The 23,492-nt window shown below is 45.6% G+C and overlaps 1 protein-coding gene across 2 annotated transcripts in view; it reads right to left on the reverse strand.

The window, feature by feature from the left end:
- Positions 1 to 240: 240 nt before the first annotated feature.
- Positions 241 to 23,492, reverse strand: part of Tnr (tenascin R) — a 402,065-nt gene continuing 378,813 nt past the window's right edge. For both annotated transcript variants that reach the window (XM_041662346.1, XM_041662345.1), the window contains 5 exons: positions 17,008 to 17,159; positions 15,188 to 15,284; positions 10,514 to 10,675; positions 6,210 to 6,373; positions 241 to 5,551 (listed from right to left, as the gene is read on the reverse strand). In XM_041662346.1, the coding sequence (XP_041518280.1) occupies positions 5,432 to 5,551; positions 6,210 to 6,373; positions 10,514 to 10,675; positions 15,188 to 15,284; positions 17,008 to 17,159 (695 nt within the window). In that variant the 3' untranslated portion in view covers positions 241 to 5,431. The remainder of the gene's footprint in view (positions 5,552 to 6,209; positions 6,374 to 10,513; positions 10,676 to 15,187; positions 15,285 to 17,007; positions 17,160 to 23,492) is intronic.

Here is a 23,492-nt window from a genome sequence, read left to right on the forward strand (position 1 = left end):
ATCTGATCAATAGGTGTGCAATAAGTACTATTTTTCTCAGTCTCTACTAAAGGAAAAACAAAATCTAAATAAAAAATATTGTACCAGGCCTGCCCCTAGCTCTATGCCTCATTGACTGTGCAAACTAGGAAAGCTGCTTGTCTGTTTTGGCCTTGCTTTACTTGAGCATGAAGTGAGAAGGTCATGTTAGGTGATCTCAAGAATTTCCTTTGGCTTCAAAGGAGTGTTTTTTTTTTTTTAAACATTTGCCTAGGAGACAGGGTTGAGCATGTTAGTTCACAATGATGAATTGTTTAAAGGCAATAGGTTTCTCTGGGGGCCGTGAAGCCACTGACTAGAAGAAAACAGCTTCCATCCATGTATCTGTCCCCCAATGCTACCCCCTCCCAGGCTCCCTCAGTATGGTGTGCCTGCATCTCAAGGTTTCTTGTACTTTTTCCACCAGAGCAAGTAGCCATTGACCATGCTCAGGAAAGGATCCATGAAGGGGCTTTGAAAGAGTTAAATATTTCTAAATTTGAAACTGAGCATCAGCCCAGCCTCACAGCTCGGATAATAGGGTGCTGTTCTGTTAAGTTAACAGAGGCCCTCTTAGGAACAAGGGCTGTGTTAAACAGATATTCTGCAGTAGCCTTCTTAAGCTGTGGAAGGAGGGAGAATTTCCTGTTTGGAAAAAAAAAAGTAACACTGTCCAAAGACTGTGAGGTTTGCCAAGGACATTTGGACAACCAAGCACTGCAGGTGCAATGAAGTCATGTTTCAGGAGCAGAGTGACCTTGAAAAATAAATCAGAAATGCTTCCGATGACAAACCAGGCTGTGCCGGCTTGGGAAGGAAAAGCGAGGTTGAGGCAAGATTGGTGTAGCAACAAAGAAAACCCTACTGCTTCTTGCTTCTGTGCAGTACGGCTTCCAGTGACTTCCTGATGCATGCAAAGGACTGAATCCATGGGAACCTTGTCTAGAGGCCAGAACTAGAGAAGCCAGTGCTGTCATCTTGACCATGGCCACTCACCCAGTTTCTGTGTTTCTGTTGTGGGACCATCTCTAAGATATGCTTTTGTTTCATGAGTCTCCATTGGCTTCTTTTATTTAACTTACACCCCCCTCCCTTCTTCCTAGCTACTTTTTCAGAGCTTGAAGAATACAAAACTGGCTTTATCTAACTCCAGCGTGGATTTAGTTAGGCTGAACCAAAGCCACTCTTTCCAAAGGGACCCAGGTCTGCATCAACTCATCCCTGAAAACAGGACCTTTCCCTGATTCTCATGGCATTTCTTACTAATGGAGTTGGTTTTCCCGCTTAATTGGAGCAGTTTTCATTTGTTCTGTGAGTCCCCATTTTGCCTGGCAGGGCCAAAATACTGCAATATTATCAGGAGAGATGCTACCACATATGGGAGAGTTGGGCTGTGGAAGAAACAAAGGCTAAGGGAAGCAGTTAGTCAAAGAACTTTAGAAATTTGTTCTGAGGACTCAGCGGGACAATAAAGAGAAGCCCAAACCATGGGCCAGGAGCCAACTAACTCTGCCCCCTTCTCCCCAGAGGGGGAGCCTTGACTCCTTTACTATCAGAATGAAAGCTGGCCACCCAGGGAGGATGGACGAGAGACTGAACCCCAGACCTTAAAGGTACACCCCATCTCTGGGGCTCCCAAGCCCCTTCTTGAAGCCTGGGCAAGTTAGAGGTAAGCTAAGCATTATCCCATTTCCTCTAAGATTGAAATTAGGTTATTTGAATCTTTTAGAGTCTTGTTATGGACATTTCAGAGTAGCCGGAAAGATGTAAATAGAGGGGGGAAAAGATCTCCACTCCTCCACACTATCCTGGGGAAGTGCCTCCGCTTCTGGAAATCCTGGGTAGAGGAAAAAGCAAACGCTAAGTAAGCCTTGGGAGCATTTTCAAATGTGGTCACTGACTGCTCTCTCAGTTTGGTGCATCTGGTGTTCTCACGGGTCCCATTTTTCTTTCTCCAGAGAAAAGGATGAAGGGGAACTCACCAAACCTTTCTCAACCCATGCTTTAAAAAGATTCTTTAATGACCTCTTGCCCCGTAATCTATAGCTCTGCCCTGACGCTGGACTTCTGAAGGTAAAAATATGTTTAGGGTAGTTTGTTTAGGCATCCAGCTCGCTGGCAAGGCAACCTGGGTACTTCACATTTACCTTTGAAATGAGTGTTCTGTCTATGAGGAGCTGACTGGCTCCCCAGTGGAAAGCACCAAGATATTAGGGGTGAACCTCACCTCTTTAGAGATAGGGTGTTGGTAGCTGGGAGAGGAGAAATCTAAACATCCATAGACATTTGCTTCACTTTTCCCTGCTGCCATGTTGCTATTCTTTTACAAACCAATCTCCTGTTTAATGAGTTCTGGGCTCTTCTTTGGCCCGAGCTCACCTGGAACCAGAGGAACCACGCTCCATCATTCCCTGCTTTTCAAAAGCAGTTAAGTAGGTGTCTGGGTGCTGTGAACATGACGATGTTGTCCCCTCATCAAGTCCCCTTTACCCAAAAGTATGTTCTGAAGGCTAGTACCTTCTTCAGGTTTGTCATCCCAGATGAAGAGTCTTCACAGTCAATCTCTTCCAGAGGCAGCCCTTGGAAAATGCGAATTCAATATGCTGAAAACAATCAGCAACAGGGCATGCAAAGAGGAAGAGCAGAGCCGCCTGGCTCTCGATTCTTGGCCGTGAATCCTTGGTGGTCACTAGTGACTGGTTGTTATTGTTTGGGTTTTCCTGTAAGTGTGTATTCTAAAGTGTCTGCAATTACACTCATCATCTTAACAGGGTCTACTTCAAGTCAATCCTAGTCCTTTATGGGTAAGTTGGGTGCTTAGGATGGGTGCTGAGTATTGTTGCCTGCCTCGTCAGGAACAAAACCAGGTGTGGGAAGGAGCAGATAAAATAGGAATCTTTAAGAAGCCCAGTGAAGAGGTGCAGAGGATTAAGTCAGTCAAGTTCACATGTTTTGCCTCAAGCTGGCCACGGATCTTGGGAAGACAGTGGACTGCACAGTCTCTTCAAAACATAGTTTGGTGTGGGTCTCTCTCTCCTTAAAAAAAGGAATCTAGAAACCCTTTTACAGAAGGTCAGATGAGCTGATCTTTGAAGTCCCTTCCTTACTTTACAGTTGCTTTAAATGATTCCAGATGCTGCTGCTGATACTATTTATAAAAAAGGTTCCACAGGATAAAATAGTTCCCATGAAAGGCAGGTTTAGATTTCCATTGATGTTTCTTGATTTTTCCCTGGAACTGATGACTTGCAATCTTGTTCCATTTCGGCTTCCTTGATGAGGTGGGCTGTACGGACACACCCAGGCCCTTGGCTCTCGTGCACAGACACAATACATAATGACTTCAGCTTCTCTTGGCATTGTTCTCTCTGTCTCTGTCTCTGTCTCTCTCTCTCTCTCTCTGAGAGAGAGAGTTCTGAAACGGTCTCCTTCCCTCCCCTTTTTCCCTTCCCTTCCTCCATCTCCTCTGTGGGAATTCTTACTTTTCCTTAATTGTGATGGTGAACCAAGGCCAACTTTGATCCTGTGTTTCCTATCACAGATTCACATTATGGACTGAAAACTGAAAGAGTGTTAGAAATCCTTTTGGCCTAAGCTCCGATTCAATAGGTGAGGAACCTGAGGCCCAAAGATGTGAATAAACCCATCAAGGTCTTAGAGGTGGCCCTATATCACAGCCCTCAAGTCCCTAACTGAGTGTGTTTACCTCCAATGCTGCATGGTTGAGCTATATAGTTAAATCTCATATAACTTATAGGTTCTTCTTTATTCTTCTTTCTCTTAGCTGTTTGAAGTACATGTTGGATTAAGAAATAAAAACTCTACTTGTATTGTTTGGCCATGAGTGTGGCAGTGAGTCTCCATCACAAAGATGGAGAAAATGGCAAGCTGACTCCAACTTCACGATGCTGGGTGTGTGATTGTCCTCCAAGAGGCCTGTTGCTTCTGGCCCTAAGCTTGGTTAGATAGTGTCTGTTAGATCTGTAACTTGGTTGGCAAAGGTACAAGATGCCCCAGATGGCAGCCATGGGCCCTGTAGCGGACACAGTGGGGCCTCGGGGAGGAGTGAGGACAAGGAGAGACCAGCTGAGAACCTTGGTGCAGTTTGGGCAGATGCTGCAGGGAAGACTGGCTGGGTTTTGATTTGAGAAGAAACGGAGAGGTCATGGCTTCTATAGCCTCCAGTTCCCCGGGGCTTAAAAATCAAATCATGTGGGGGCGGAGGGTTCGCTCCTCTCACCTTTGGAGTTCGAAATGCAATTTCCTCTGGCACTTTTCATTTTTATTCCCAAAGCAGAATAATAAAGGGGTGTGGAAAATGTTTCTCATGATCTCACCTTTTGGAGGGGTCGGCTCTACCTACCACAAGACCAAAACAAAAGACCAGAACAACCATTCTCTCTCCTCCTAGGGCGATATATTAGTCAGCAGAATGGCTGATGCTCATACAACTTCTTCCCCTGATTATTGCTAAGCCACTTGCACTGAGGGTAGCCTGGCTGAAGACAGAACTAGAGACCTTCAACTAGGACATCAGGGGAAGGAATGCATGGTAACTTTGATCAGAAATGCAAAAAAAGAATCTCTAAGTAAGGTCAGTTTCCAGTGGGACTTACAGACTCCCTGGTAGGTGCCCTGATTTCTACTCCTGTCCCTTCTCAATGCCTGATGTAAGTTAAAAACAAAACCCTTCTCCAAGTCTCACCACCAAAGTTATTTCATGACAGTGGCTTATGACACCCAGGGGCACTGGCAGACAACTTTGGCAACTGGAGTTTTAAACAATGATTGGGTTGTTAGGTCTATAGGCTCTAAGGGATAGCACTAGAGAAGCGGTGGGGCTGGAAGAGAAGCCACTCCTCCTGCATGTTAAGTGTCAGAATGTGAAAATCTTTAGCTCATTTCAATGAACTTGGGCTGTTGTGTTGGGGTGTGGCAGGTGTCTTCCTTCTTAAGAGGAGACTGGCCAAGCTTTCTTACTGGAGCTCCCCTGCACTGGTGTGGTTACCTGGCCATGGTTGGCTGTGACCAGTTTACTATTATTTAGAAGAGGAAGGTGTCTCAGAAGATAGTAGAGGAAGAAGGTGTGTGTGTGTGTGTGCCTGTCACCATAACAATCTGTATTTTATGGTCTGTTTTTGAATTGTGTTTTCAACTCCCCAGTTTTCCTCCTCTGTGAGAAAGGAGGGGATGATTATGGAGGACTGATTAGCAGGGAGCGTGTAGCCCGAGGGTCAGGCTCCAAGGCAGCAGAAACTATGGGCAGATGGTACCTAACTGATCCCTGCTTCCTTCAGATGCTCTGAGTATGTTGTGAAGCACGTTACTGTTGCCCCTCCCCCCTTGTCTCATATTATAAAATACAAACAAATGACAAAAAAGATCGTCTGGCTGGTGGCTGGCTGCCCAGTGCTCAGAATTTCAAGGCTCGCCGTTTTCTCCCGGCCGTGAGCCGGTGGTTGTAGGGCCGCATCTTCATTTCTACAAAGGGGATGGAGAATTCATGGCCTTTCCAGTGGTACCAGTTGATCCCCTGCGCGTGAGAGAGAGGAACATGTCAGATGCCCCTGCCCCCACAGCTGGAGAAGAAGAGAATGGCTGGATCAAGAGAGATCCACTATGGACTTAGCTCTTCTACGGCAACAAGCAGTTTATGCAGGGTTCCCAGTGTGACAAAGAGAGCTGGGTCTCCTTCTAGCGTTAAACAGGTCTGGGGCTTTATACAAGGCAAGTTGTGAGACATTTCTTATTGCCAGTTTTATGTTTTTGCCTTCAGGGGTTTCTTGCACTAGGGTGACTATGGCAAGTGTCAAGATCCCAACTAGGAGGAAGCATTTTGAATAGTGTAGTTGTGAACAGCTCCTTTGTGATGCAGAGACTTGGGTGGTTTCCACCTGGGGTGAGCAACCTCTGAGTTTGCCAAGAACTGAAGGGGCTTCCCTGAGTGTGTTCCACTGTTTGTCACCTAGCCCAGACTGTGGACTTGCAGTCTCTTTGGGAAATAGCCCTGGTTACTTTAGGTTTCTGCTCTCTTCCTTTTGGGGCCCGCTTTTAAAGTGCCACTAAGTCTGTGACGAATTGATCTCCTCCCACAAAGTGCTCTTTGTGTGGTCTTTTCTCCGGCTCCTAGAACTTCTTTTTAAACGGGTTCTGTCCTCTGGACCACTGAGCACAGCCAGAACATGGCATACCTGACTGTGCCTGGACTCCCCATACTTCCCGTTGAGGTTGGTCCGGTGGCAGTTCTTATACCACCAAGCACCCTTGTATGACATGGCACAGTTGGTGACTGCAACATCGTTGTCTCTGTCCTCCGTGGAGAAAGGGCGTCCCTGGTGATAGCTGAGGGAGTCTCCTGCAAAAGTGAAAATTGGAAGCATTTAGGAGTCTGTTTCCACATGGAACCCTGGCTTACCTCTTCTGCTCCTTCTGAGCCACAACATGGCTAGGCTGAGCCTTCCTTCCATATTACCTCACGGGGGGGGGGGGGTGTCACTGTTTCCCTCTCTAATCCACTTCTTTGTGCTGGGAACTTTATCCATATAGCTCCATCTTAACACCACTGTCTATTTCCCCTAGGCTTTTCTGGGACATGTAACACTCAGGTTCCCATTGTGTCCTTTGGAGACAGCAGGGATCCACGATGATTTGGACCATTCTGGATCTCCACTGTGTAAGTTCATCCTGCCTTTCCCCTGTGCTTGCTGGCCCTGATCAGTCTGCACCCACTACCCCACTCCTGAGAACTTGGTTCTGCCTGTGAAGAGGAACAAGGGCACCCAGAGTTACAGTCTACAACAACCAGGGTGACGGGGGCAGTGGGCAGGAGCATGCGCTGTGTCTTAGGGGGAAGCAGGCTTAGGTGGGGAGAAAGTACCCATAGTCATCATTGCCAAATACATGATGAGCTGTTGAAAAAGAAGAACATATAAATAAACTCTGTGGGGAAATGGAAGGATGGATGCACAGAGACTGCAAAGAGGGAAATTTTGGCTACATAGGAAAAGGGAAATTCCTAATACCACCAGATAGGCTGCCTAACACTGCAGTGAGATTTTCTCTCAGAGACAAATGGGGACTGAGTGTTCCCTTGTCAGTGACGTTGTGTAATGGCTTAGGTGAACTGATTATTCAAGGTGAGAATCAGACCGCCATTCGCTTGGTTGGAGATGCTGGGGAGTAACTCACATTGTTTGTTGAATGAAAATTGTCTTAGATATGTTTAACATCACTTTCCTCTAACAGGGGCATAGTTCTGACTCTATGGCAGCCAAGGTATGCCCCTGGTGTCCACTCAGTACTTCTGTGAACTCTGGCCAGTCAGTCTTACAAGGGAGTCCTGAGGCAAATGCTTCATACTCATCACATCTCCATATGATTTTGAAGGATTCAGACGTTGTACTCATCCAGAGCCAACCCCACCGACTGAAACAGTTTTTCTTTCTATTCCTGCTTGAAAAAGGCAGGAAATGTATTTTCCTCTTCCCCTCTTAAATATCACCTTCACCTCTTTTATTCCAAGTCCTACTCAAACCCATTACCTTAAAAGTTCTGGGTTCAATTTTACCCTCCAGCGCCCCATTGCTGACATCAGTTCACTGGCGGGTTTGGGTCTGCTCATGTTCATGTCATCTCACCTTCTGCACGCTGGAGTAACTACATCCTTATTCTCCCACCAGTTCTTTCTGGTTTCTGCTTTGATGCTGCCGACCAATAGTTTCAGATGTGGTCCCCTTGGTCTTTGTACCCTCCCTCCTCATTTGTGCCTCATACATGCACCTCATATATTTAAGACGTGAGGACGTGAGCTAAGCCCTGGCTTTCTCTCTTGAGCCGCTGTTCAGATTCATACCTTTCTCACGGCTCTGACATTAGCGAGGGCTCCTGTTATCTCCCATCAGGATTAATACAGCAGCCACCAGTTGGTCTCTCTGTTCTTCTCTCAGATTTCCGGTATCCTGCTTGGGGCTGTCCTAGAGATCTTTCTAAAACCCAAATCCCATTATGCCACTACAGACTTACAAGACCTCCCTCCATGTAAAGACTCAATTTCTCCTTCAGTGCCAAGACTTTCCGGAATTAATCTTTCTGTCTCCTTTCTTCTCTCTGCTCCTCTCTCCCTCCCTCCCTCTTCTCTTCCACTGCCCTCCCTTTTTTACTCTGTCTTCTTATATAGTCCAGGTTAGCCTTAGTGCTCAATCTGTCCATCTCAACCTTCGGTATGCTCTAATAGGTATGTGTCACTGCCCTCCGGTCTTGTTCCTTGCAACCATACAGCTGGCCCAAAGGAGCCCATCAAGTCTTCCACTGTTCCTAGTCTTTCTGCAACTTCTTGCTTTTTGGTCATGGTTTCAGACTAATAGGCGGATTTTAAAGATCCTTTGCGTACAATACAGACACCCTTATATGAGTATCCTTAACCTAAGACTACCATTTATTACGCAGAAAGCTACTTTCCAGCATTTTCTGTTTTAAACTAGGTGGTTACTCTGTAAGAGTCCCTTGAAACCAGGCAGGAAGAGTTGCTCTGCCCTTACTGATGGCACGGTTTGGAAGTCTCAGATTGAATCTCAGTAGATAGTCTTGGAGCTTGAGGGCCATCAGAAATGCTGGAGGCCCTGGGGTGACTGGTTGCCAGTGGAGCCAGAAATGGTGTAGCCTAAATAAACCCAGGGTTTTATCAGTTGAAGAGGATGAATCACCATTCATTTGACTAGCCAAGCTTTAGGAAGCACTGGCCTCTGACCCAGGGGAGGGGCATGCAGTCTTAACAATTCTGCCCTCTGGGGTGCAGGCGAGAAATTGGCCTGGGAGAGAGGTTTCCAGGGCTGGAACCCAAGGTAGACAGACAACAAATGAGACTGAAGAGAGAAAAGATGGAGCAGAGGGATGAGGGGAGACCGAAACTGAGGTAGGCGGCTTGTTTCTTTTCCTGGAGGAGAAGCATGAAAGGCTTCTCTGTAGGTACAATTCTAATTCTAGGGAGTGAATAGTAAATGGTTAGTTTTTGAAATGATTTAGTCTGACATCTTGTTTAATGTCCATTTCAATGGCTGTTTTATGCTCAAAGTGTGGCAAATTGGACCTTTTATTGGGGCTCTTCAGGCTTCTCTGATTGCTCCTGTGAGTGACTCAGCTGTGAACAATAGCAAAGGGATGCGTGTTTTCTCTGTAGAGTAACAATACCTGGCTGAAAACGGAAACAATGGAGCAGATGCAGTAATTGGAGGGGTAACACCTCGAGGTTCATTTTAATTCCAAGAGTCATAGGAAATGCAGCCAAAATTAAACACCAGCACTTAACTCTAAAATCAGAGAACTGAGATGTCCAGTAACCCCATGTGCCAAACAGCAGCGTACCCGGTAGAAAAGGCTTCACGAAATGTGCTGTAATAGAGCACATTAGGCAACGGCTAAGGGCTAGCTCGGGCGAGGTGTTCTCATGGAACTGTGAGTACATAGCGCTGAAACAGATGGTTGTTCTGCTTGGTAAAAGTGCCATAAAAATCAACACTGGAAACCTGACCAGGTACACTGGCAGAACAAAGGCAGCATGGCCAGTGAAACATTTGAGCAATGTCCTTTGCTCCTTCATAAGGTGCTAGGGTGACTGCTGATGTTTGGGGGAGGGGGACTCTACTGGCTGGTTTTGTATGTCAACTAAGATGGAGTCATCAGAGAGGAAGGAGTCTCAGATAAGGAAATGCCTCCATGAAACGTAGCTGTAAAACATTTTCTCAATTAGTGATCAATATGGAAGGACCCAGCCCATGGTGGGTGGTGCCATCCCTGGGCTGGTGGTCCTGGGTTCTATAGTAAAAGCAGGCTAAACAAGCCAGTGAGCAGTACCCCTCCATGGCCTCTGCATTAGGTTCTAGCCCTGGCTGAGTTTCTGTTCTGACTTCCTCCAATGATGGACTATGATCCGGAAGTGTAAGCCAAAGAAACTCTTTCCTCTTCAACTTGCTTTCTGGTCACAGTGTTTCATTGCAACAATAGAAACCCTAAGACAGGGAGCATCTTAAAGATTGGGGCATCTGAATTGTTTCCTTAGTTCAAAGGTCATTTTCCTAGTTGCCATTGTAAGGAGACGCCTACTGAGAAATAGTTCTTCTCTCTTCAAATGGGAGCCCACACAGGTTAATCTAGATAAGCAACCCTTTGCTCTCCCATGACATTCTTTCCAAGTAAACTTTACAGACACATTGCACTTACAGCAAAATTTCTGACTATTCTGTAAAATGGGACAGACATCACTACCATAATTTTCGAGATGCTATCACTATTTATACTTTTCCATGGGAGAAAACTAAAGCCCTAATAATTGATTCCTGGTCTCCTGAATGGATAGGAGGAATCTGTGTGAATGGCCCAACTGTCTGCTTCGCGGCTAGCAGATAGTTCACGAACTCGGTGAGTTCTGCTGCTTCCTCTGCAGCTCAGGACTGGAACACACATCCACTGCCCATGGAGTCAGCGAGGGGCCCCCGGGTACCTGCAGTGCCATTGTAGCCTCCTATGCGGAGCTTGTATAGGCTTCTGCTGTCCTCTACAGCGAACTTGTCATAGTAGGCGAAGGCTGCCTCCTGCCCGTCTCTCATATCAACTCGCAGCTCGTAGCGACCCTGGGCTGTTATCCTGTGGATGTTATCTAGCCCTGTGGAGAAGAACAGACTGTGTATTGAGTCTCGCCCCGGCAGCTTTGGCAACGGGAGGGAAACATGCTATGGAGAAGGAGTTGGTTACCCACATCGTTCTGCCTTCCACCCTAAGGCTGGTTTCAAACAGACCCCGCCAGGCTCTAGCTGTCCTCTTGTGAGGAGTCACCCCAGGTCTGTCACCTCAGACAACATTGGTTCCTACCATCTAATCTTGACCTAGTAACTGGCAAGCCCCCAAACTCAAGATTCTTGGCCATGTTTCCCCAAATCTTCTATGTCAAATGATGGTAGCAAAAACTCAAGAAGTCTTGAAAAAGTGTGATCCTTTTGGTGTGTGCTGTATGAAGCAACAGGTAGAAACATGTGGTCAAGAGAATCTAAGATACCCAGACACAGAAGGGGTTCCTTGCAGCTTCAAGACTCAGGCCACCTTGCATTGTGCTGCCCTTCCCTCCTGTCCAGGATTCCTGGGGCCTCCAGAAACAGGTCAGAGAAATGGAGAGTCCTGGGTTTGTGATAACTGAACTTTTGAATTTTCCATCTTATGATGGTGTTAAAGCTATCTGCATTTGTTAGTTTCTGCACTTTGCATTTGGGCCTTTCTCTAGGGTAGAGATTCACCATGCTATATTGTCTCCTTAGGCTGGGCATCAGCTCCGCCGAGTACAGCTGCCAGTCAATCTTGTGACCACTAGGGCAGAACACTGTGTAGCTCACCTGTAATGCTTAGTAGGTTACTACATTAAACACCCTTTCAGCTTACCCGGAATTTTCACTGGAGATGTGCAGCCCCCTGTTATAAGTTGGGGAGCATCTCTGTTGCTAGTTGCCTCCTGGCTCCATTTCTTTTTCAGTGTCATTATATGTTACATGTTTATCTGCTATGGCTACTCTTCACCTGTCCTTCTAAACTCCCACTCACTTGCCCTCTCAGCATCCCAGGCCTTGGGATAAGAAATTCTTATAAGGTATAAAACCCTTTAAATCAGAGTTCAGGCAGAGTCCTGACCTGTTATTTTCTCATATCCCCTTTCTCTGATTTTGACCTAGCTACCTAAACTTTGAGCCATTGACCTTGTATTGCTGAGGACGCTGAGCCTTCCAGGCTTCTATCTGCCCCAGGAAGCTGGAGCCTTTTCGATTTGATGTGACCCCAGCTATCTTAGCATGCCATGATTTAGAAATAAAAAGTGGTGTAGGTACTAGGAAATTTAGAGATGACTTAAACCTCCCTCTTCCTTTTGTGGGAGAGGGTTCAGAGGGTGAAGTGGGCGGCCAAGGGCCTAAGTCTTTGGTTCATTTACCTGCTTAAGATTTAAAGCTTTACCTTGATTGCAAGCGGAAGGCTTTCAAATATGGTTTGTGGAGCTGCCGCCCCACAGCCTGTCCTTGACTTGTGCAGGTGCTGTTTGCTGGTGATGTTGTGCCTGGATGCGCTTTAGCGTCTAGGGAGGCCGACCCTTAGCTCCTAGACAGGTGGACTGCGGGTGGCTTACAGCTGCCTCTCTGAGGGTTGAGTGTTACTTCTTCCTTCTCCTCATACCTCAGAGCAGACTCCGGGCAGTGACTGAAGTGGAGGTACAGAAGACTAGCTTCCTTGCCCAACGGGAGTTCATGCTCCAGAGCATCTCTTGGACTCCATGTAAAGGGAGTCCTCAATCAATGCCCAGTGTTATGGTTTTTCTGGATCTCTCCTTGTTCTTTCAACCCTCTTCTCAGTATCCCACTTAAATAAGAACTCACCCCAGTAAATAACTTGAATGAGAATCCCTCTTTAGGATCTGGTCCCAGAAAACCTAACTTAGAACAAAGGCTGGGGCGGAGGGGTTAGAGTTACTGGCCATAGAGTATTGCTGCTTCAGCTACATAGCCTCAGGTCTCTCTTAGCAAATCCTCCTATGGGGGGACATCTTCATTGTCACCTTGACTGGATTTAGAAGCGCCTTTGGACAGAAACCTCTGGATCTGTCTGAGGGACTGTCTAGATTAGACTAATTGTGGTAGGAAGAACCTCCCGGAATGCCAGCTGGATAATCATTTGGGATGGGAGCCTGGACGGAAGAAATAGGAGAAAGGGTGCTGAATTCCATCTCTCTTTGCAGTTTCTATTCCGGATGCCACATGACTGACTGCCTCCTTTGCCCCCATCAGGCCTGATGCCATGATGGCCTGGATCCTCCAGCTAGGAGCCAGAATAAGCCCTCCTGTCTTTAAGTTGCTTTTGTTGGTTACTCTGCTGCAGTGGTGGGGAGAAATAACTAACACGCCTCATTTACCTTATGTCAAGGCTTCTCTTTCCAGCTTCTGGGTTCTGTAACAAGCTTCTCAGGCAGCCGACCTGACCACATTTTCTTCCTTCTCTGGCTTATTCCTTGCATCTGCTCAGAGGGTTTCCTCCCTGTCCCCTATTTGCATGTGTCAAAAGGATTCCTGCTCTCCCTCTTCTACCCCTCCTCTTTCCTATTCCCCTGATTTTTCCACCTCTGATCCCTGGGGCTTGTTGTCAGTCGTCTATCAGTTAATCTGGGGGTGAAAGGGCGTCTCTAGTGAGAGGAGACACAAGTGGGAACAAAGCTCTAAGTAACCTTGAACAAACAGGGATGGTTCTACATTCCAACTCAGCTTTTCTTAAATTAAGATGGAAGCGAAACCCTAACCTTGACCCTAATCTCAACTCCCAGTCCCAGTTTATTCTAGTATTTCACGGTTGGCTGAACACAGAGCCCTTTCTGATCATCATTCAACAGCAGCAGCAGCTGCAGCAGCGGCAATAGACTTGGTATTCTTGCATGTAACTGTCGTTTAATCATATTAATATTGCTCTCTTCGCGTTCTTCAGTTTTAAATGATACTTTTACTTTTGAGGCATCTTTTTATTTATGGCACACAACAACTAGCTTTCCATTTTTTAGCAGCGGATAAAGCTTCTTTAAAACAAATATTTAATTAAATAGAAAGTGATATATAGAACATTTAAGTGCTGAATAGTTCACATGTTTCACAGAAATGATAGAAACTGTGAACCGGGTGCACAGTGGCTTAGGTTTTTGTAGCCATGAGTCTTGACTACTTATGTCTACATTGATTCATGGGTATTACTGGCTCCCAAGCTGTTTGAAAAAAAAAAAAAGTGCTGTAAATCAAAGCACATTTTTCTGCTTGTTTGAATTCTGAGTGTTTTTATAAGGTTCTTACCGAACATTTTTATTTCCTATATTGACAAACATAGATTTGGCTATCTAACAAATACTCAAGGAATTCTTATCATTAATTGATATTTACACTTGAGATACGTGTATCTCCGGCAGTTTTAGGTAGTGACGTCAAAAGAGGAATGGTGAGACCCCAAGAAACATACAATATAGTCTAAACTGATAAAGTAAAATAGATACCATGATTCAGGCCATATGGGAACTTGGCCAATGATCTTACAGGCAATGGAAGAAAAAAGTCAGTATGGCTTCTACAGAGAAAGAGGTACTTAACTTGGCTTTTGGATATAAGTAGGTAGATACCAAGGTGAGGAAGGGAAAATTGGCTAAAGGAGTGTTTCTTGAAGAGGAAGCTTCCATGGTTGTACATGGAAGGTGGGTGCTGGGGAAGTGGGATGGGATAAAGAGAAGGTGGAAAGAAGGATCCAGAAAGAAGGAGATTAAAAGGTCTTGCACCTTGGCTGAGGAGCTTGTTACCCTTCCCTCAGATTCAGGACAGGAGGAAGATCATTCTAGAGCCATGTAGGCAATGAGGTTACCCTGAGGGTAGGGAACTCACCACCCTCGAAGACTGTGAGGCTTGAACAAGAACGTGGCAGGTATTGGAGAGAGAAGAGTGCAAATATATAACACCATCATTTATTTGTTTCTCTCCGCCTCCCTTTATCAACCATTAGGAAAATCTTACAGAGAAATATAGGCGTTCACACTCTGACTGCTTATGAGCCAGCATCAGCACCATCAGTCTGACGTGACTGTGTTTATCTTCCTGTACTCACCTAAACCTCCATCTAAACTTCCTGCTGTGTCACACCTCTAGGAAACCATCTCTAATGTCACTCTCATTTTGCCCCGTCCCCTCCCACGGCAGATAATAACAGTCTCCCAGGAACCCAGCAGAGTCTCATTTCTCTCTCTACCCTGCAGGCTGGCTAGCTGGTTGCCTAGCTTCCGAGACAGGGCCAGCCTGCCCATTGCTTCCTTCCTGTGGTCCGTTCCCTACCAGGCCCATACCAGGCAGATCCTTGTCTTTGTACTTGCCTCATGTCAAGATCCATCAGCATAAAAGACTATTAATGAGGATGGGAAGAAACAGAGCAAAGAGGAAAACACCACAGTCAGATAAAAACAGATCAATAGCGGAGCCAAACGGAGCAAGAGGCACAAAAGCAATTCGCATGCTGTCAACTGCTCAATGGACACACACTTCTGACAATCCCAGGCAGACACAGAAGGGATAGAGACGGACAGAAACCCAGGGCAGCCTGTGCAGAGACAACACAAAGTGGATGTTACCTAGCCAAAACTCATCCTCCAGATTCCCAAAGCCAACACGATAATCAGCCCATTTCCGGAAAAAATCAGTTTGGCCGTTCTGCCGCCTCTGGAACACCTGTGAAGAAAAAGAGAGGAGACGCTCCATATGACTGTATCAGCTAGCATAAGGACCATTTCAGAAGTGAGCTTAATATTTCCGTGGTAGCTTTCACAGGGGATGCTCAGAGCCCTTTTCTTGAAGTGCTGATGCCCCTGACAAATAGGCCGAGGGTGTGATATCGACATTAATTTGCACCCCTGCAATATAGAAAAGATTCAGGATACAAATCAAGCTACAAATAGTCAGGGGAAATGGGCTTGATTCTCAAATTAATCTTTTTGCACCACAGAGAGTAGCAGAAAGCATTTCTCACCAAAGGACTGGGACCAACTTCAAATCATGCAGTCACTGTCATCATCTTATTGCAGGCAAAGCAATTGCCTATCATTCACTTCCCAAGCTGTGTAAGTGCTAATTTCATTTAACCTCCAATACATCAGCCTTGGCTTCAATTTCCAATTATGCTTTAAGAAGGAGGCACAAATATGTCAGAAACATAAAAGAAAATGTCTCCCCAGAGTATTATGAGTGTAGTCAACATTTAACTCTTCCAAGCCTTCCCGTTGTGGAGCATTAAAGCTCCGGTGCTGTATCTGAGCAGTGCTAAGGGTGTGTGTGTGGGGGGGGGGGGGAGAGCTGCTTCCCTTCACACTGAAATCAACCCCTGCTGCTCTGCCTAGAGCCAGCTTCAGGAACTTGCTCAGTGTGCAGTGGCTAGCATCTCCAGCTGCCCTATTTCTTCTGCTCTGCACTGGCCTATCAAGTATGAGAGGAGGTGGTGTCAGCAACCAGTGTCTCTACCAACCACTGTTGCTCCCTAAAGTCTATGACAGCTCTGGGGAAGAATCTGGGATCTGGAACAGGATGAAGACAAAAGCAGCTCTTGCAACTAGAGGGTCATCCACATTCTGTCCAGATCTGATCTACCAGATGCTACCCTCCAAGATTAGGAAATGAACTACCTCACCATGAGAGGCTCAAGTGTTTCTGTGAGGTGGCTGCCTCCTCTTTGTTTTAGCTCCAGCCCATGGCAAGTAGGATCCTTGTGCCTCACTCCTTTCCTTTCCCCAGCAGCCCCTGCATTCACTTGGTTTGCAGAAGGTGCCCAAGGCAAGGAAGGCAGTCATCTCACATCCCTTGTTTGGGATAGGCCACTGCACCCTTCGTATGTGTCCTGCTTAGTTTTTATTGTCAACTTGACCCAACACAGAGTCACCTTGGAAGAGGAAACCTTAGGTGAAAAATTGCTGCCAGAAGATTGGCAAGTAGCCATGTCTATGAAGAATTATCTTGACTGAAGTGGGAAGTGCCATCTTACTGAGTGTAGCACCGTCCTGAGGGAGGTGGGCTTGGGCTGTATAAGAAATAGCTGAGCATAAGCCACTGAGCCAGTAAGTAACTTTCCTCCATGCTTTCTGCTTTAGCTTCTGTTTGTCTTCAGCTCTGATATCCCTCAATGATGGACTAGGGACTCAAAGTGTAAGTCAAACACTTTCCTCCCCTGTGCTGCTTTTGGTCGTGGTGTTTATCATAGCAACAAAATGGAACAAACAATGGTCATTCCTTTCTCTGCTTATGAGTGGGCTCCTGGATGGGGGTCTTGAAGGCAGTGAGGAGACCAGGGCCCAAGTGAAGGGGGTAGAGAAAAGGACAGTCCAAAGGATGGTGACAATGCAATCCTCAGGTACTCAGTCAGGGGGACTAGAAGCCTGAAGATGTGCCTACAGCATGTACTTACAATCCAGCCGCCCCCATCTGTGGTCATGTCACAGTATACTTGCAGCTTGTGGCTTAGCTCCCCGTTGAGGAAGATGGTGTAAACTCCACTCAGAGTATCTCCATTCATCAAGTGCTGGGCACAGTCTTGAGGAAGAGAGAATAGCCGGCCCCCTACAGAAGAAAAGCAATTGAAAAGTTTAGATTTATTACATGTGTGCCACACGCATGCATTTGGAGTCAGAGGGCAACTTGAGGGAGCCAGTTCTTTCTTTCCACCTTGGGTCCTGGGGATGGAACTCAGATTGCTAAGCTTGGGCAGCAAATGCCTTTTACCTGTTGCCCATCTTATCAGCTCCAGGGCAATTTTTTAAAAATGGTTCCTTTCGCCATTATACACAAGGACCCTTGGGTCAGAGGATGTTTTAAAGAGTCTTGTGGTTGGTACTTCATCAGGAGTAAAATTCATGATGCGCGGGTGTGAAATTCAGTGTGCGGGTGTGAAACTTGAACGCATTCTGAGTCTGTGGTCTGGATTCTTTGCTTCTCAGTTTGCTTGACTAAAAGCTAAAAGTCTTGAGCATCCATGTCCTCATCAGTAAAATGGGGGTAATAAAGCCTTCTCCCTTGCAGCATGAAAACAAGATGATGCCACTGATTGTTCAGAGATGGGCCAGCAGACCACTGTCTGGACCACCTTTTCAATGGAAGAACGGCATCTGACCAAAGTGTTTGTCATCCACGTGGTAGCCATTAAGGAGGGTCCAAATAAGCTCAGCATTAGCATAGAGATGAATGTCTGTTCCCTGTGCAAAGCAATCTCTTGATTGTACTAAACAATCAAACAGCCATGTTTTACAGTTCGGTTTAAATTTAAGGAGAGGGCAGGGGAAGTAAATTGCAGCTCCTCTTTCAGAAGGAACAACCCAATCTGTAAAACAATACCTAATTAGCTGTAAGAGAAGCTTAAATCCTCAAGCACTTTCCTCTGAGATAAGTTTTGTGCTTATCAGGCAAGCCAAGAGCAGTCTACACAGGAGGACCCTGCCTAGGGGGCAAGTTAAAGGCACAGCCTGCCACGTGAGGCATGGTGGAGCTCTGTAAATGTGGGCTTCCGGGCCAGTGAAGAACATGGCCACATGATACAGCTATGTTTCTATATGAAACCGAGATAGACAGGAAGAGAGGTTGAAGCCAGACCGCAGGTTCCAGCAAACACAGCGCCTCCTGGTGGTGTTACACACTACAGCTGTGACACCCTGCCATTTGGAAAGTCAGGACAGTGGATGACTTGGGCAGGACATGTCACACAAGGAAGATTGTAGTAACAGGAGCGGCGGGGCTGCGTCCCCATCACCCCGGTCGCCTGGCTAGCTTATGCCCCGAAATAACAACACACAAATTGTATTCATTTAAACATTGCTTGGCCCATTTCTATCTAGCCTCTTCTAGGCTAATTCTCACATATTAAATAATTTAGCCCATTTCTAATCATCTGTGTTGCACCCCAAGGTGTGCTTACCGGGAAGATTCTAGCCTACATCCATCCTGGGTCGGAGCTGAATCGCGTCTGTCTGCCCAGGCGAGGGGGGAACATGGCGGGAGCATGGCATCTCTCTGAGGCATCTGCTCCCGAGAGGAGAGCTGTCAAGTCTGAGCTCACTTCCTCTTCCTCCCAGCATTCTGTTCTGTTTACTCCTCCCACCTATGTTTTAACCTATGAGGGCCAGCCAAGCAGTTTCTTTATTTCTTAACCAATGAAATCAACAGATTGGTATATGACACTCCCACATCAGAAGATGGGACACTAAAATTTCTGAGAGTCCCCATCACAGGTTTTCTGTAAAGCATTCTGTGTTAGGAAGAGGCTACTGGGCTTCATCAAGTCCCCACCCCCAACCCACCTGACCCAAAGATATATTAACTCTGAGGACCATACTTCAGATCGCTACCACAGTTTGCCAAAGGTTGGTGGAACAGGGCACTTTCAAGAATAGTCACACCAAGGATTGGTTCTGTAAAATTCATGCTTTACAAAGAGAATTTGTGCCGGGCAGTGGTGGCGCACGCCTTTAATCCCAGCACTCGGGAGGCAGAGGCAGGCAGATCTCTGGGAGTTCGAGGCCAGCCTGGTCTACAAGAGCTAGTTCCAGGACGGGCACCAAAGCTACAGAGAAACCCTGTCTCGAAAAACCAAAAAAAAAAAAAAAAAAAAAAAAAAGAGAATTTGTTTTTCTATTTAATTCTTGTGAGAAACTTTAGAGAAAGGCAGGTCGATAGAGATCTGACACTTTAACAGAGAAAGAAAACTGCTCAGAAAGTTACAAGACTCAGAATTTCAGAACCGACGTCAAGTGTACTGTAAAATCTATTAAAACAAGGAATACACCCACGGATGGAGAAGATAACTCAGTGTTTAAGAGCATTTGCTGCTCTTTTGGATGACCCAAGTTTGGTTCCCAGCACCCACCTCAGGCGACTCACAACTGTCTGCAATTCCAGACCCAGGGACTCTGATAGCTTCTTTAGTCCTTGTGGTCACCTGCATACAAGTGGTGTATATACACACACACAAATACACATATAGATATATGCATATACAAATAAAATAAAAAGTCGTTAAAAAGCAAACCTTAAAAAAATATAACCTATACTCCAGTTTGTTGAGGATCTTCATCTATGTAATGAGTAGGTGATTTTTGTATTTGATGTATAGGTACAAAATACTGCAGGTACAATATATGTTCCAATTAAATGCTTCCCTTCAAAACTAATTTCAGGAGTCACAGGAGAAGAGCTATTGACTTTTTTTTTTTTTTTACGGCGTGTCCAAGACCTTCTGAAAACTCATGTCTCACCTCTCCTTGAAGGTTAGTTTCTTTTCTGGGGACAGCCATGAATGACTTCTGTCCCCTCTCTGTATTGCTTTGGGGACACTGGCCTTATTTCCAGTCAGCCAGGCTATCTTTGACTCTGGTCTTGAAAGCAGTTTCTTAGAGAGATAAAACTCGTTTTTCTCAGTATTCCATAGGTCCCTCACGAAAATCTCTCCCCTAAACCCAGCACAACAACTCATTCAAATACACATATAAAACCAAACTCAATTTGAGACCATAGAAGTAACCAATTTTACATAAGCTCCTTCTTCATTGATAATGACAAAAATTTATGTTATAGATACTTCAAGAGGGTATCAAGTCCATTCTTAATTATTCTAAAGTTAGACCTAATGTAGGTGCATGCAATAAATTAAGATAAAATAAAATAAAAATGGCTTGCTTTGGGGAAGGGGAATTTTAAGTATCAAAGTAGCTGTCACACACACACAAAAACCATTCACTTATTTTTAAAGTTGGAAGATAAGAATAAGATCAGCTGAAGGAATAAGCATCTAAGGGATGCCAAAGATGGATGGGATAAAGGTCTCAGATGAGCCCTGGGAGAGGAAGGCCATATGCTCCTCCTTTTGAGCTCCCATAGTAAGCTGGCAGGTGGAGGCACTGTCCAAGTGTGTGGGAGGTTGATGCATGGTTGCTGGGTGCACTTGCCTTACCCTTGACAAATTACAAGGCCATCTGGTTGTTAAGAGATTCGATTTACTGTAATTTGGTCTATGGCATTAGTGGGAAAGGCAATCAAGAAGGATTTTGCTTTTATAGATGATCAGAAGCAGCAACCTGGGATCTTCAGTCCCTGGGAATTTGGAGAAGATGTGGCATGAAGCTTCCCTTCATCCTCCTCCAGCCTCGAAAGCATCCCAAGTTTGTCTCAGACCCACTAGTCCTTCATCAACCTACCAGTCCCTTTACTCGCTAAGAGAAAGCAGAGGTTTGCTGAGAGCTCTCAAGTCATGTACTTCATTATTGTTCAGATTCCGGTGTTCCATCCCCACTCCACCACATCATAGTGTCAAGCAGGGAGGCAGGCTCAGAGGTACTTACCATAGTGCTTCAGATAGAGTTGTTATCTGTAGTTTACATGTTCCTCTTCTCAGAATCCAAGAGGTGGAGCGAGTAAATGCGATGGTACCTTGGAGACCTCTAGGCCAGTCCTCCCTGCTTAGATCCAGATTACTATGTGGATAATGGAATTTTTCTCTCCCTCCTCTCTCACACACATCTCCCTGTCTCCCCTCTTCTCTCTCTTTCTCCCTTTACTTCTCATGTTCTTTCTGCCTCAGTAACCACATCCTGAACATTCCAACTTTCAGTTTGGGTGGGATAAAGAGGAGAGGGGCTATTTCACCTTGAGTGTAAGCCTTGTGACCCAGCCTTTGCCATGCCACCATGTTTCTCTGGAGGTATTGGACTTTGGCTCAGTTAGCAATTATAAAAACTCTCTCATGTTCTGATTGACCTGTTGGGTCAATGTGCACAGCGTGACCTTGTATGTTTTCAAGGATTATCGGGGCTGATCACAGGCACCCTCTGCTCTCTGGATGCCATCTAATCAGAGACCCACCTTTAACCCTAAAACTTATCATCCTAATAATTTTTCTGACTATGCACATAACCTAGGAGACTTTTCTTCCTTTTGGTGCTATAATTTGAGCCTGATTGAATAAAGTAGCATTTTTCTTAAAAGCTCAGGCTATGGTGATTTACCAAGTTAGAAGGAAAGCAATGCCAAGTGATCAGTACACTGAAATGTCTCCTGGTTAAGTATTTCGAGATGTAATTGTGTGATCTGCAGGCCCAGGGCATTCACCGGAAGAATTGCTCTGAAATTGGTTTGTGTTGGGCATCAAAGGCTGCACACTGAGTGGAGAGCAGCTATCTTCACAGGGCACTCGGATGGCTCTTTGCCAGTGGGGGGTGAGCGGAAGAGCTCTCTCTGTCCCTTTCCAGCCCTCACTTGTTTTGTGTCCTTGGGCACACACAGTCTTTAAAATGGTCAGATTTAATAGCACTAGAGAGCCTCTGCTTGCTGTCCACTCTGATGGACTCAGCACAATAGCTCTAGAGAGCCTCTACCTTCTGCCTTCTCTGATGGGCTCAGCCTAATCGTTATAGGGAGCCTCCGCCTGCCATCCAGTCTGATGGACTCAGCATCAGAACTAAAACTGTGACATCAGAGTGTTCCTCTGCGAGCAGCGACAGCAGGTTTCTCAGTAAATGCAGAACAATGTATATTTCTCCCCAGAATCCTCCACTATGTTAAAACTAACAACCCATATTTGCAAAGTAACTGACAAAACTTTGGGGTACAGCCGAAGTCTGTGGACAGAGCCTAGCTGTCAATCAGCTCATATGAGCTTACTTTACCACTTCGACTTTTTCAGAGAATCTTCAAATTTACCACCTTGTCTTGTTATTCACTTAACAAACATATGGGAAAATGTCTCTTGGTTTCTAAATACCAGGATAAGCGATGGGGATATACAAGGGGAGAGAAGACATCCTTTGGTTGGCTCATGGTTTTGTGGAAGAAACAAACAAGATCTCCAGTTCTCAGTGCTCTGAGACAGAGACAGACATGGGAGGATAGGAGGGCATCAGTGTGGGTATGCGGTGAAGCCAGCAGCTGGTGAAGGGGGGCTGAGAAGTGAGGTTGTGGGATGGAGTAGAATTTGACAAGCACTAATCTGGAAGTTTTCTTACTTTAGGGACTGACAGAGATCACTCTTGATCTTGTAGAGAAGGGTACTCCAGCCATGTGGAAAGTCACAGAGCATTTGGAAAAGTAAAGATTTAGCTAACAGCAAACAAGCATTGGGTTGGAGGGATATGATACCAGTAACCAGATCATGCTGTGTAAGGAGACGGACATTCTACTGAAGGCAAGCGATGCCCTACTGTTTATCTTTGCAGACATAGCATTGCTTAAACCAACAAGTTTCCTTTTGGAGGTGCGGGTATTATTATTTTATTTATTTTTTGGTGCCTCCGTCCTTTGAGTAAAAATTTTATAAAGTCTCAACCCCTCCACTGTGATACAGTCATTGTTGAACTTCCCGGACTATATCATGTAAGTCAATATAACAAATCTCCTTTTATTACTAAAAAAATCACAGGGATAGGCATCTGACTTGTCAATCACCACTTTGTCCTTAGCATTCCAAACAGAGCCTGACAACAAGCACCTACCCCGTCGGTATTGATTAGATGTTTAGTGCGGTGTGAGCACTAACATCCATCCCTATGATAACAACAGAGGACACAAAATTAGATTTTTTCTGTAAACATTGGCGATGATACAATTTAAAATGGGCCAAATCAAATCCTGTGACTAGCGATATATAAGCTCGATATAAGTTCTTTCTGGAGCACTTATGAGGTCATCGTATAAGCCACAGTAAATAGTAGCACTGCTCAACGAGACCTACAGCCTCCCCAAAGGGTGGCCACATGTCCCTGTTCTGTTCAGTAGCACAACAACTCTATGTAAATAAATTCAGCAACATGGATGACAGGGACCACTCCTTGAACACCACTGTCTACTAGAGGTCCCCCAAGGTGACATATGATAATGTATTGAGTATCACAACTATTCTTCAAAGCTTATTTT

This window comes from Microtus oregoni, unplaced genomic scaffold, assembly GCF_018167655.1.
Source record: "Microtus oregoni isolate MIOR12 unplaced genomic scaffold, Mior012 000013F_ref0000133, whole genome shotgun sequence".
In the NCBI taxonomy this organism is placed as follows: domain Eukaryota; kingdom Metazoa; phylum Chordata; class Mammalia; order Rodentia; family Cricetidae; genus Microtus; species Microtus oregoni.